This window comes from Streptopelia decaocto, assembly GCF_964273445.1.
Source record: "Streptopelia decaocto genome assembly, chromosome: 1".
Taxonomy (NCBI): domain Eukaryota; kingdom Metazoa; phylum Chordata; class Aves; order Columbiformes; family Columbidae; genus Streptopelia; species Streptopelia decaocto.
The window spans coordinates 143,845,662-143,859,686 of NC_138663.1; the positions used below are offsets into that span (position 1 = coordinate 143,845,662).

Here is a 14,025-nt window from a genome sequence, read left to right on the forward strand (position 1 = left end):
TCCCGCCGCCGCCCACGGCCTCCTCCGCCATCTTCGGATGCCGCCGCCGCCGCCGCCCGTAACCGAGGCAACCAGTCCTACCAATCCCCGCCAGCCTCGGCCTCGAAGCCCGCCTCCTGACGTAATCACAGGCGCCCGCGGCGCCGTGAAGGCGCGCCTGTCTGACGCGAACCATAACAGCGACCAGGCCACCTGAAACAAAATGTCCTTGAATTTTTTTGGCTACTTGTGAAGTCAGAAGAGGTAAAAAAAAACCAAAACCCTATCATTCTTCTAACAGTTCTGTGGTGGTTTAGGTGTACAAAATGGTGGAGGCGGAGACTATATGTGTATATTCAGGTAAAACCTAGTAGTTTTGGTTTACTTCCTGTGTCCAATTTTGTGTGTTTAGAATGTGGGATCCTTCTTCCTTTGGGGGTGTTTCTTGACAACAGGGTCAACACCCAGTCGCCGCTCCACAGCAGCCGGACGCCCAGGGCGACCGCCTCACCGCGGCTCTCCGTACCAGACGCCGCCAGCGAGGGGGCGGGATTATAAAGCAGCGGGCTTCGTCACTTCCGTTCAGTAACCATGAAGAAGGCGGGGGGTGGGGGTGGTAGATGGTGCCTTTGTTTTGGTCTAAGTGCCGAGTGGAGATGGGCGGGGTCATAGAATCATTTAAGTTAGAAAAGTTTTTGAAGATCATCGAGTCCAACTGTTAACACTGCCAAGCCCACCTCTAAACCATGTCCCTAAGCACCACATCTGTGTGTTTTTTAAATACCTCCAGGGATGGTGACCCATACATATAGTTATATATCAGCTGTATTTTAAATGTATTTTAAAATGTGTGTGTGCACGTGTGTAATTATTCAAACCCACCTTATTCTATTATCCCAAAGGCATGAATTTCATTCAAGAAACAAGGATAGATATTCTACTTTTAAATTACTTTCGTGTCCTCTTTTTGGTAGGTATAAGTACCTCATACCTTTCTGTTGGCTTATACCTTTCTATTGGTTTATGTATCTTTTTTTAGACTTTCACATTGTCTAACAATATCTCAGGAAAAACAAACAAACAAAAACAACAGAGCAGCAGTAGGGACAAGGAGTATCCATTTCTTTTGTGTTAAGGCTGTTACTGTGAAGTCCTTGGGTAGAAAAAAAATAAAAATCAAAAGGTTGGGTTTTAGCCTGATGTGAAAACAAAACTCTTAATGCCACAGACATGATGATTACGGTGAAGAATGTTTTCACCCAATAAGGTATCAGCTGTTGTGACTTGTGTGGTATCTGGTTGACTCCTTCCACACACTGTTCACAGCAGATAAAGCCTCACTGTGCGGGGCCCAGCCCACAATTGCTCTTCAACATGCAGGGGTATGTTTCTAAAAGCTTTGCATGGGGCATTTGTGTTAAACATTTACCCAGTTTAAGACTAAGCTATGAACATGTCGACAGGCTGAGAGGTGGCGGCAGCTGTACCTATGGATAGCTGATAGCACAGCTCCTGGCCTGAGGTGCGGTAGTTTACAGCTGGATATATGAAAAAGTAAGACCTGCGAGGAGTTGTAACTGGAGATCAGCTGGAGCTGCTGCAGGATGGTGGGGAAGACAGTGGGTGGGAAAGCTGGTTCTCCTCCAAAAGCAGGAGACACAGGTCGTGTGTGTACAGCTGACACTACCTGGGATCTTCTAGGTCAGACACCGCTTCCTTTCACTTCTTCCTGCATTTTGCTTGGGGTGTTTTTTGGAAGCCCTCTTCCCCAAAATGCTTGAGTCATTCTGTCAGTTTCTCCCACTGGGTAGCACACAGGAAGCTTGAGTTGTTCAGAGAAAACAAAGCCCTAGTGAAATACCATTAAAGTGAAAATAGACTACCTAACCCTGCAGACAGCCCAAGGCTTCTACTGTCCTTGTTTCAGATTAGCAGCTTTCTGAGAAGAGTGTCATGATGATTTGTATTTTACATTCTCTTTGTCCTGTGCCCATAAAGAACATGCCTCTCTCCCTGCATCAGATTCCTATGCTCTGCCTTAGTGAGAGGATTGCTGGTCTCTGCTGTGGCCATGGTGCTCATGCTCTTCTAATGCCCAAGAAGAATCCCAAAGCAGCATGACTGCTGTAGAAATCACATTGCTGACAGTACCTGGTGTCTTCTGTTACTCAGTTACAGTTTGCAGGAGTTATTGTTAGAAATGCATTCAATAAAGCCAGGCAAAATAAGCACTTACGAGAAGAAGCTTTTTAAGCCTGAAGAGGGAGAAACAAATGCAAAAACTGCGAAAGATTCACACATATAGAAGCTGATTCAGCCTACAGAAAAAAAAAAAAACAAACTGCTTTCATTTGTGGGGCAGCAATGAACTTGTGTGTTAACTACTTGAGCTCTGGTATGTGTAGGTGTGGCTGTGAAAGGAGCAGGGGAGACGTGAACTGCTGCGGCTTTGGGAGAGCTGTACGTTTGTGGGTTTTATTTATTTTTATATATACGTATAAACTCTGCCTGCGTGAAACACCTGAAACAACAAGTCCCTGAATTTTTTGGCTACTTGTGACATCAGAAGAGGTAAAAAAAACCCCTAACATTCTTCTAACAGCTCTATGGTGGTTTAGGTGTACAAAATGGTGGAGGCGGAGACTATATGTTTATATTCAGGTAAAACCTAGTTAGTTTGGGTTTACTTCCTATGTCCAATTTTGAATGTTTAGAATGTGGGATCCTTCTTCCTTGGGGGGTGTTTCTTGACAACAGAAGTATGTAATTAGCATTTAAGTTATAATGTTATAATGTTATAATTTGGGTATGTATTTTACCTGCACTTAAACAGGTTTTCTCCCCTCCTTTTATGTTGTTGATTTGACCTGAGTCTACTATGAACCAGAGAAGACATGAAAGGACAGAAAATTCCATCTCTTCTCATCTATTTATTTCAAATAGCTGCTACGCTTTGGGGTAGGTTTTTGCTCTGTTGTTAATGAAAAATAATAAGACAATTATTTATCATTCTTAATAGGAGTAATTAATTAATTCAAACGCTGTTTATTAATAGTAAATAATTGATTTGGGGTAATGTGAGACACTCCCAAAGCAAAAGACAACTGTTTGGAAGATGGCTTCACAGATGGCCATGGCCATCAACAGCGTCGAGCGCCCAAACTGTTACCTGCTCACATTTCTGCCCCATGGCCTGGCTGTTGGAGTGCATTGTGTGACTGCTCAGCAGGCAGTAGTTGTCAGTTTGTACTGAAAATGCTTTGAAGTGTATTGGTTGAATCTGCACTGGAATGGCCGAGGAAAAGTCATGTGTAGTGCCCTGCCAGCTGAGCTGGAGAGGGCATCAGAATTTCTGAGAAGACAGCTGCAGCGGGACACTCGCCAGCAGCCTGACAGGTTGTCTGACCTTGGCCAAGAAGGTCCATATGACGATGCAACCTGTTTTTTAAAAGATTGGTTTAAAATTGTTCTTTTATGCCAGCAAGGCCTAAATTAAATGTTAACAGCGATCAGATGATACTACTTGTGTGAATTAACTTTGAGGAATCAAAGTTTTATTTACCTCCTTTAATTACCTCCAGGAGCTGGGATAGAGCTCCCTGACACTATTTGTGGTGGAAAAGCTGTTTCAAGAAGTTCTGGGCTTTCTGTTGGTTCCACCATCACATCCTTTTTTTTTCCTGTGACTGTACAACTGCTTGACACTATGCAAGGTTGTCATTAACTCAGGTCATTGCAACATGGCACTATGAACGTTTGAGTGAGTAGCAAGCTGCAACTCAAAACATTTTGAGGTTGAAGGTGGTGCTTTTGGAAACGCAATTGAACTGGGGTGGTGGTGTGCCAATATGATTATGTATGTGCTCACTCAGGATATCTACTTTAAATTATTGTAAATTGAAAGACCAGAGCTCTGTATTACAATATTGATTAAACCAATTGAAGATCCTTCCTGTCCCAGAGACATGCTTGGTAAGAATGTGCTGCCTGCCAGAGCATTTTTTTTGCCAGGGATAAGGAGGGGCAGGAATATACTTGTAGACTGGATTTAATTTATCTTATTCATTTGTGTTTATGGGATTTAGGTTTTGCAGAACAGAGCACAGTAACAGGGCTGTTTTCCAAGGATTGCATCCTCCCTTGTTCTTTCCCACCTGGTGATGATGAAGTAATTTACTGGAGGAAAGGGGACAGAAATGTGCACAGCTACTACTACCAGAGAGATCAGCTGGAAAGACAACACCCGGATTACAGACATAGAACACAGCTTTTCCACCAGAACATTCCTAGTGGGAATGCTTCCTTGAAACTCAGTAGCTTGACTGTGACTGATGAGGGCTCTTATAACTGCTATGTGGGAACACAACAAGGTAGAACGGAAGTGGAAGTCATGCTGCATGTAAGAGGTCAGTAAGACATCAAAAGTGCTTGAATTGTACCAGTGGAAATGAGATTACACCAACAGATTTTCTCGTGTTATTTATCACATGGAATCAAAATCCCTCAACCAAACAGAGCGCCTTTTGGGCGTGATAGTATTATCAGACAGTTCATTTTCTCTGGTGAAATGTTGTAATATGAGCTGAAAATTTTAAGTGCAGCACCTGTTCTCATAACCTACTGCACTGTGATTTCTAAAGGGTAACTAGGTAGTATGCTTGAGTTTTTAAACATCATGTGGCTCCTCAGAACAGTACAGACCCTGGCATTGAAACCAAATAATGCTATGCTTTCTTCTGAAATCAAACACAGTTTAAATTTTGTCCTCAACATTTATTCTCCCCAATGTTTTTTTCAGAAGACTGATTGCTTCAAGGTAAAGAGGGTATTGAAAGTAGTAGGAGTTTTACTTATTTATTTATTTATTTAATCTACAGTTCCCTCTTCTTATGCACTGGAATACCAAAAGACAGACACAGGAAGAATACTGAAGTGCTATGCCTTTCTCACTTATCCAGCACCACATATATCTTGGGTACAAGGCAATACATCCATCCAAGAAACAGATCGGCAAGAAACCAGGGATGGAGTTCTGTATTCTCTTAGAAGTGACCAGAACATTGTAAACACAGCTGATCCTTATCAGTGTCATATTCATCTACCTTATGAAGAGTGGGCTGCTGAATGGAAAATGCAAGGTAGGAATAAAGTCTCTTCCTGCATCGTTACTGAATGTCACAGCTGGTTTCAGATTATTAAATACAGTATTTCTGCAGTGGGACAACACGTATATGGGATGGTGCAAAACAATGTGCCTTCCTCTTTGAAACTCGTCTGTTAGAATTACAAGGCAGCATATGCCCAAGAAGTAAGGGTAAGAGGAGGGAGCTCTCACTTCTGTAAGTTAGTTTTACTCTGAACGTTTTTGTTTCATGTTTCAATAAATGCATAATAATCAAATTTTATACTCTATCAAGAAAAGAATGAATTCAGACAAAATACATTGAAACCTTAGTGAACCTGTGGGCTATATGAGGGAGAGGAAGGTTTGCCTGCTGCTCTAGATGCATATGCTCCTTACTCAGTCCATTCCCCACCTTTTGTGAGAGTTTTTTTAGTATTGTTTGATGCTTTCATTGTACTTCTTTTCAAGTGCATTCTTAAGTGCCCAGGTTGAGGGTTCTTCAATTATCTGTTTCAGACGAACTGTCTAACATGGAAGGAAGTAGCATTGTGATTCCTTGTGAATACAGCGATAACTCTACAAACACTGAAGGTTTCAGTGTTGTCTGGACATTAAACAGAAATGCAGTGATCTCAGTCCTGGCCTCCTTCAATGGTTCATCTCACTCTTACCAACCTGGAGTCCAGATTAACCAAAATGACTTTTCACTGATGTTGCATGATCTTACTGCAGATGACAGTGGAGAATACCTGTGTAACATTTCAACACCCCATTACACAAAACTTACTGTGAGAACTTTGCAAGTCGGTAAGTTGCTGCTCTTTTATTTCAGACGATGGGGACCAGTGAGGGGAATGCAGAGTGAAAGGGTCAATCAGAAGTCTGCAAAACATTGAGAAAAATCATCTTGTGTAATAAGTACAAGTGTGTAGAAGAGATACTTTATTATTGTTGTCCCAGGGGGGAAAAAAAGTTCCCTGAAATAGATTTATTTAAAGACTTAAAGTTTCTTTTTTTGCAATTACCAGCTCGTTGCAGCAAAGGTCTCAAAATTGGTGGCTGCCTGCAGTTGCCACCAGCTCCCCTCAGAGCTGAGGGCACAGAGGAACTCTTACACTCATGTCCTAACTGCTCCGCTAATAGAAAATACAGCTTCTAAAGCAGCACTTGTTCTCATAACCTACTGCACTGTGATTTCTAAAGGGTAACAAGGAGACGGAAGGAAGCCCAAAGACACAGTATAAATGTGGCTGCAGAAGAAACTGTGTTGAGGAGAGTGCACAGTTGTTGTTTTCAAAGCTTTAATTCTACACAGCAGGCCTTTTTTAGATCTGGGGAAATATATGTTTATATGCATGCCTGAGTTTTTATGAACTGTAGTAAACTTCCAGCTGTGAAGTCCTAGTTAGAGTTATCACAGTCTCCAGTTTCAAGAAGACTTACTGATTAACTTTTGTGACTATTGAAAACTCTTACTGAAGGTTAAAAAATTTACTCCAGCTTTCTAAAATTATAGTGCAAACAAATTATATATGTGTTCAAAAATACTATGCTGTTTGGGATGCAGCCTCCTTAAATCTCAGTCCAAAGGGGGGAAAAAACGCTAGCATTCAAACAGTAGCACATAAGTGTTTTACACAGTTAAATACAATCACTTAAAAGTCTGAGAATTAATCTTAGGTACCTCATTTGTTGTCTGTTTGTTTGTTTTAAGTGAGAACTTGAAACAAGCCAGTAGGATATGAAAAATAGAGGCAATGTAGCAGAAAAGGAGCTAGAATAACTGATAATAACTGCATTTTTTTTGGTTTTCCCTTCTGCCCCCTCTCCCATGATAGCTTGCTTTCAGTCTGAAAACATGACATAGGGTGTGTTTTAAATGGCAGCGGCTATATGCAATCTGAAGGAGGGGAGTTAGATTAAAGAAAGTTTTTAAGTTGGACAAACACACTTCCTTGAAGCTCAAATTCCAGCATGATCTTCCTTATCCTGTAAACCTAATATTGTGCCTCTGAAGTAGATGGCATTGAAAACCTCCAAGGAATTACACACTTAACTGATGCTCCTAAATTACGTGCTTGAGTCTATCAGTCTCCCTGTGCATTTACTGGAGACAGACACATGCACCTGTCCAGTCCAAATATGATCTGGATCTTCCTATACAAATGCCTTTCTCTACCTGCTCTCTGCGGATGGATCTCATAGTAGCCACAGGTGACACAAATCCTCTTTTTAGTGGCTAAATTACTGTGCCTCTCACAGAATTTTCCTACTGTGGACCAGAGATACGTTATAGAGAACAGAGAAGACACTTCCCAGAGAGGTTAGCATCTCTCTGGCAGCACAGATTGAAAGCAGAAAAGGAGATAGAGACAGTAAGGCAGGAGGAAATGACCTAGATCAGTGTGTTGGGTAGTGGTCATACCACAGCAGCTGCTCAACCATGAGAAAGATTTCCAAGTGCCACTGGAAAGGCGACTTCTAAGGGGAAAAGTGAGATGAACTTACAATCATTTTGGAGGCCTTCTCCTGTGTAAAGAAAGGTCACAGCTTCAAGCTGCTCTACCAAAGGAATGGACAAGTTGTAAATACAGGTCTGCATGGGGGGACAGAGCCAATCTGAAGGCAATGGCCAGATTAAATGCACTGTTTTGGCGGTTCTCATTTTCGAATTGTTTGCTAGACATCCATAGGGAGTTTCCAGAGGAGTACAGAATTTTTCAGATTCTTTGAATGAGATGCATCAGCAGAAAGGAAGGCTGAAGTAGAAGAACCACACTTAAAGGAATGAGTCCTCTGTTTCCAAGTGTTCTCACATTGTTGAAGTTTGCTGGTGTAATGAGACACTTGGTGCTGTGCTGGACCAACCTCTGCTAGATGGGCTCTTATTTCCTGTGGAATCCATCGTTACCACCCATCTGTTGCTTCTTGCACCCACCTGGATGGCATGGTTGCATCATGAAGTTGGGAAACATTTTGGATGAAAGTTGCAAAGATTTCATAACAGAAATCATGAAATCTGTGGTCCAGGCTGGATAACGCTTACCGAGTTGTTCCACTGGAAATCAGCAGTACCGTTAATGGCACTGAGCCTTGGAAGCAGTTGTTTGGCATACTGGGCAGTTGATTGTTTTTAAATGGGACTTGTATTAAGAAGTCATCAAATTGTATTACATGAGCACACATGGAATTTTGTATCAGCACAATTAAGTAAAATAATATGCTTTCAGCTATTCACACTTAAGTCATTACAGTGTCATTAAAAGTCTTGTACTGTGGGTCAAGTAACTTGAACATTAGTAACATTAAAAGAAACTGAGACATTCTCCCTAAACCATAGCTTTTAGACTATAAATACGAAAAAATCCTTGGCTTTGGTATACTTATTGAACAATAGTGAACATTAATTAGCACTTCTGTTAAACTTTTTGGAATTTGTATTTTTAAAGAATATTCAGGTAACACCAAGAACATTGTGCTAGGAGTGACTGGAGCGATCGCAGCAGTGGTACTGGTATCAGTAGTCTCGATCTGGTTCAAGGTATGTGCAATCATTAGGGGAGTTATTTTTAAAGGTACTATTAAGCTTAAATCCAGACCTTGATTGTTACTTTTATGTTAAAACATAACTTTCATGTTAAAACATAAATTTTATTTTCATGAGTTAAGGCATACAAAAGACTGAAAATGTAGGATGATAAGTCTCAGCATAAATAAATTGTCTTTATTCTTACTATTTTCTAAGTCCAAAAAGCCCTCATTGGTACTTCTATGCAATAGTATTTTGGTTGTAACAATATTAACATGATCTTCCCTTGACCACATGCTCTCCTGTGTTTTATAAAAAAGGTGAAAAAGTTGGTTGCCCTTCATGGATACTTTCAGATAACTTGCTTTAAAATTAATCAAACTAGTTAATTTTATCTTGTGTTTAAAACACAAAAAAACCCCAAACCAAAACATGAAAAATCTCAAACAATACACATACTTAGTCTTCATTAGGGCTCAAATTACTATTTCAACTATAGCCAACGTCTAACCTCACCAAAACTTCGGTGTGAAAATTTATAATACTTGTTTTGCTTAGGAGACTGTTATAACCATACAATCCCTGATCTCATCTCTCAGCATATCTCTCCTATTTACTAGTGTACAGCATCTTCAAGTGGATGCATTTTATTCTTGTGCTTTTGAAGTAGGCTGGCTCCTTCTTATAGTATTCTGTCTCCTTCCTCTGCTTTTGAGGTGATTATCCTTTAAAAACGAACGTTAGCTCTTAGTCCTTCAGGGAGACCTATACCCTCAAACTTGCTAGGCCTTGGATTTTGTCACAGTCTGAATTTGATAAGGTTCAGGAGACATTTTACAATGGTTACTGAGAGGTTCAACAAGAACATACCAGAAGGACAACTTTAAAATGACTGAGTCTCAGTCTTTTTTCTCTTTTCTCTCACTTAGAGATTCACTTGCATTTTTCTTATTAGTCAGTTTTAATGTTAACATGCATTAGAGATAATAACATACTATTGAGATGCAGCTGCTTAATTTAAATAATTTAGGCAAGACTGATTTATCTTGGGATCTGCTGAGACCTTTAACATATAATCAGAGGAACCGGAACAGTTTACATCTTAACTCAGGTCTGGCTACATTGATGGAGGACTGGATAGAAGAAACAGGATTTTTTCTGCACTGCTATGTGGATATTTATTTTACTTGGCTAATGTTAAATTGTAAAGTACTGGTTTATATTTATAGTGAGTGTGTCTTGTTCTGTTCCCACTAGAGGATTAATTTTACACATCAGTAGTTCTGACAAACATTTTTGTTTTGACTAGAAACACAGAAGAGGAGGAATCATATAAGCACCTTGACATAACGGAGGAAAATCACTACACACACACAGATACTACTAAGATTGCTGCTTAAAAGAACAAAGAGTTCCTTCACCTTCCTTATTGAGTTACATTTAAAGCCACATGGAAATGTGGTTAAGCAACAGTAACAAACAACTGAAATGATGGGGGAAAAAAAAAAAGTAAGTCAATTGACACTTGTGTGTAAAGAGCTGGCATGAAAAATTGGAACTTGAAGATCTTAAAGGGACAATGAAAAAGTTTCTACAGAGGAAATTTCAGTTTTGAGGGATTTTTTTTTTTTTTTTCAGTATGGAAGAAAGAGAGGGCTTACTGTTTTGCACTTCATTTAGTATTTTAATTTCAAGCAAAGACGACCTCCCTGTTTAAAAGTGGAAAACATCTAAGAGAACACACCTGATGGGACATGTCCCTCTACAGCGTCTTCTATGTCTCTACTGCAGCTGGTGAACAAAAGTCCTATGGCTGGTGGTAGTGGAAGCTTCTAAACTGACTGTTCATATGGAAAACTTGATGTCCTGCTCTCCTACAAAACTTGTATAGCCTCCAACTGGCAGGACAGATGGAACCAGGGTTAGCCCAGCTTTAAGGGCTGTCCCCCTGCACGGGTTCAATCTGTGCTGCTTTAGCAGTCTGCACATGAAATGCATGTGGCTGTGTAGTGTAACTGGATTTGCCCTTGGTTTTGATTCTCTCAGAGATCTGCCAATTAGGATTTGTTCCAACATAATGAAGTGGGCTATTGGCAAGATGTAAGCTTTTATTGATCCCTGGAGCTTGGCAAAATAGAAACACAAATAAATGAATGGAATACACTGTACAGTCTTTCTGAATTTGATAAGCTTGATGTTTATTTCTGTAAGTGCTTATTTTTTTCTACATCTGCTTTCAGTTGTGCCTGATTATATCAAGCATCTTCTCATATTTGTCAGCTTGAACTGTACTTATTCCTCTTCATGAACCTGAAATGCAATTGAGATAGTTTGCAAGTGTTAAAAATTGAAGCGTTGAGGGGTTTTTACAGTAAGTTCACAAGTAAATGACAAAAGCTTATCTTCACTAATGCTTCTGCTCCCTGGTATTACCAGTTTTTATCTGAAAGAGACCAGCACCTATCTAGCCAACCTTTGCTGTCTTATTTCAGCTAACAATACAGGTTTATTGTCCTCATGCTAGACTTCATCTCCCTTTGACAGCAGATGGCTTTTATACAGCCCTGTTTCAATAGGTGGTGGTATTCATTCTGAATCACACACACTTCTCAGAGTGGCCAGGAACATGGGTACTAGTCGAAGTAGACAACATATTTCTAATGCTACACAATGGAAGTAGTCTCTCCAGTGCCTTTCTCTCCCCAAAGGAGATGTGTCATGACTTTTGGGACAGCACTCGCTGCCTGAACATGGTTCCTGGCTCATCTTTTGACAGCGCAATACTCCGCTATAAGCCAGAGCTGGAATTGGTGTTGGCAAACCAGCATCTAACTAATAAAAAAAGGCATCCACTTTTCTATTATTTTTGCATATTTGAGGCAGAAAGAGGGTACTAGTAAGATACAGGAAATACACATAATTCTTAACAGTATTAAAAAAAATTAATTACTCTCATGGTTTGTTCAACTATTTCAGTGTGTGTGAGATTCCATGGCTTTGTGAACTTGTATGAGTTTTCATTTTTTTTCTAGGGCTGGAATAATTTAAAGGAAAATATGTGGAAATTTTTTACTCTTAAAAGCTGCAAAACTCATTTGAGCTTCAGTTACACAGTGCTGCTTCCATAATATGTAAATGTGTAAGAGACCAGATTTTCCTGCAGTTTTAATGCAGCTCTGCTCTAGATGGTGGAGCTACAGTCATTTATTTCAGTCGAAGGTGGTTTTTTACTCCAATATAAAAGCAGAAATTGGAGTGTTTCTTCCCACAGAATGGTGGATGTGGAAGAGAGAAGGAAGGTGTGGGGATCAAGTGTGATAAAAATACCAAAATTATATGATTTTTTTGTTGTTTTTTTTTTCCTCTTTCTTGACTCAAGAGCTGTCACCCCCACAAAACTTGTATGACACTAACCACGGCAGTTTTTGTTTCACTGGCAAATGAAACAGATAAAGCAACGACCCAGCTCCTCTATCTCTCATTCGTCCTTGCCCTTGTTGTCACAAGGCATAGAGAAGCAAATGTTTGCTTTCAGTTCTAGACCAGGTTCTCAGGCACCTTTTAGTATCATCAATATTATTCTGTTCCATTCTGCGCAAGTGCAAATCACCACAAATATATTTCTAATTACTAATGACTTCCCAGCACCCAAGTGACTAATCACTAATACTTTCTTTTCATCTAGCTCTTCAAATCAATACAAGTTCGTTGAAAGAACAATGTTAAAATATCTGTCAATCTGCTAGTGCAATGATTCCCAGGCTGTATTACATACATAGAAATCTACATCATCAGAAGGAGAAAAAGATGGAGCTTTTTAATATCCCATTAAAGAAAAAAAAGTACCAGTTTTGGAAACTTCCGAGTGCTGAGCACAGAGGTTAAATGACAACATGAAGAGGACGGAACATTCATTTTGCCTAAGCATCAGATTGCTGTCCTAAAGGCTAACCTTAATATTAAAATAAATGGTAGACTGACATTTAAAAAATGTAGTAAACAAGAATTTTTTCTAGTCCACGCTACTTAAAGATGTAACAGATCTTCCTGCCTTTATAGCATCCACTACTGCGTATTAAACAGTTGCATTTACTCCATATGGTATAAGCATACCTTTTTCATGCCAATATCTCTTGACTTGCTCCTCAGCTTATTGACTTGAGATTCAGCTATTTCAGCCCGTTCTTCAGCATCATCCAGGTCATGTTGCTGTTTTCTGTACTTCGAAAGGTACAGATTGGCTTGGGCTTCCTGGTGAGAGAAAACAGTGCAGCTGATTTCCTCCGGTCCCTATGAAACTAAGCTTTCCAGTTCAAGCAGGACGTAAAGAGCTCAGCAGGCCCGGGTAACAGCTGCAGGGGAACCAGTCGCCTCTTGGAGAACTGAGACTGTTGTTTTACAGAGTTGATGTTTCCAGTGGCGCTCTCCATGTTAAGTGAACTGGGAGGTTCTTAACATGCCTCCTGAGGGACTAGGAGGAAAAGTCTTCCCTGTTCCTTCCTTTCCCCCTTCCCTTGCAAATGATACTGCAATCTTAAGATAAAATTGAATACCTTTTCTTAAATATAATCAACACAAATGCTACATATTTTGCTTAATATATATTATAAGTATATTTATACATACAGGGTTTATATGAATATAAATACAAATAGTAATACACAAAATGTGCATTTCTACTAAAAGCTTCTATGAATTAAAGATTGTGGATTTAGGACAATACATTTCTCAAAGGTAAAAAAGCCTAGATAATTACTCACAGCTTCCTCTGCTTGGTGCTTGTAACTCTTCACTTTCAATTGTAGCTTGTCAATCAGATCCTGCATCCTGGCCAGATTCTTCTTATCTTCCTCTGACTGCATCAAAACACCATTAATTAGGTTGACAGTGGAAAAAGGCCTAAAGCGTCCCCCACAATGAAATAAGTATGGCTGCCATATATGTGATTTTAGAAACTTATAGTTCAAAATACAAACAAGCCATATTTTGATCACCCTGTGTATAGGTTGATTAAAGATGTATGTAAGCCTAGAGGCTGAAGACTAAGAGAGTACCATCCCCATTTATATATATCTATACGTAAATATGTATACACATACATATATATGTGCACACACTTTCAGAAGTATACTCATAAACACACAGAGAGTTCCTTGCTCAGGGATGAGAAGCGCTCTTGTCATTATAGAGTGTGTCATTATTTAGTGAAACAGACCTATGAGTGTGCCTCAAATATATGTCATTTTCATATTTTAAAATCTGTTTTGGAGGCATTTCTGGTAAAAGGAGCCAGGTTTAAGCTGTCACAGTCCGTAAGCAGAAGGACCAGATAATTCTGCCTGTGCCAGAGCACTGTATTTTAAGAAAACCACCTTCAGCCTCTGTATATAAA

The 14,025-nt window shown here is 39.8% G+C and overlaps 2 protein-coding genes across 8 annotated transcripts in view; one reads left to right on the forward strand and one right to left on the reverse strand.

The window, feature by feature from the left end:
* Nucleotides 1-140: 140 nt before the first annotated feature.
* HHLA2 (HHLA2 member of B7 family) lies at nt 141-12,723 on the forward strand. 7 transcript variants are annotated; one of them, XM_082043111.1, is made up of 8 exons: nt 186-243; nt 882-949; nt 2,813-2,937; nt 4,065-4,385; nt 4,857-5,117; nt 5,621-5,911; nt 8,554-8,645; nt 9,943-10,801. In XM_082043111.1, the coding sequence occupies exons 3-8, from the start codon at nt 2,874-2,876 to the stop codon at nt 9,967-9,969; spliced, it is 1,056 nt and encodes a 351-aa protein (XP_081899237.1). In that variant the 5' UTR covers nt 186-243; nt 882-949; nt 2,813-2,873; the 3' UTR covers nt 9,970-10,801. The 7 variants fall into 7 exon arrangements, 5 of the variants coding, with proteins under 5 accessions (XP_081899235.1, XP_081899237.1, XP_081899238.1 ...); XR_014183117.1 differs by lacking the exons at nt 186-243; nt 882-949 and adding exons at nt 1,551-2,550; nt 12,319-12,723 and having other exon boundaries at nt 9,943-10,142; XR_014183118.1 differs by lacking the exons at nt 186-243; nt 882-949 and adding an exon at nt 1,551-2,550 and having other exon boundaries at nt 9,943-10,142; nt 10,272-10,801.
* Nucleotides 10,821-14,025, reverse strand: part of MYH15 (myosin heavy chain 15) — a gene marked incomplete at its 5' end in the record, with an annotated part of 45,741 nt that continues 42,536 nt past the window's right edge. The window contains 3 exons of the mRNA XM_082043113.1: nt 10,821-10,943; nt 12,747-12,884; nt 13,394-13,489. Coding sequence (XP_081899239.1) covers nt 10,926-10,943; nt 12,747-12,884; nt 13,394-13,489 — 252 coding nt within the window. The 3' untranslated portion in view covers nt 10,821-10,925. The remainder of the gene's footprint in view (nt 10,944-12,746; nt 12,885-13,393; nt 13,490-14,025) is intronic.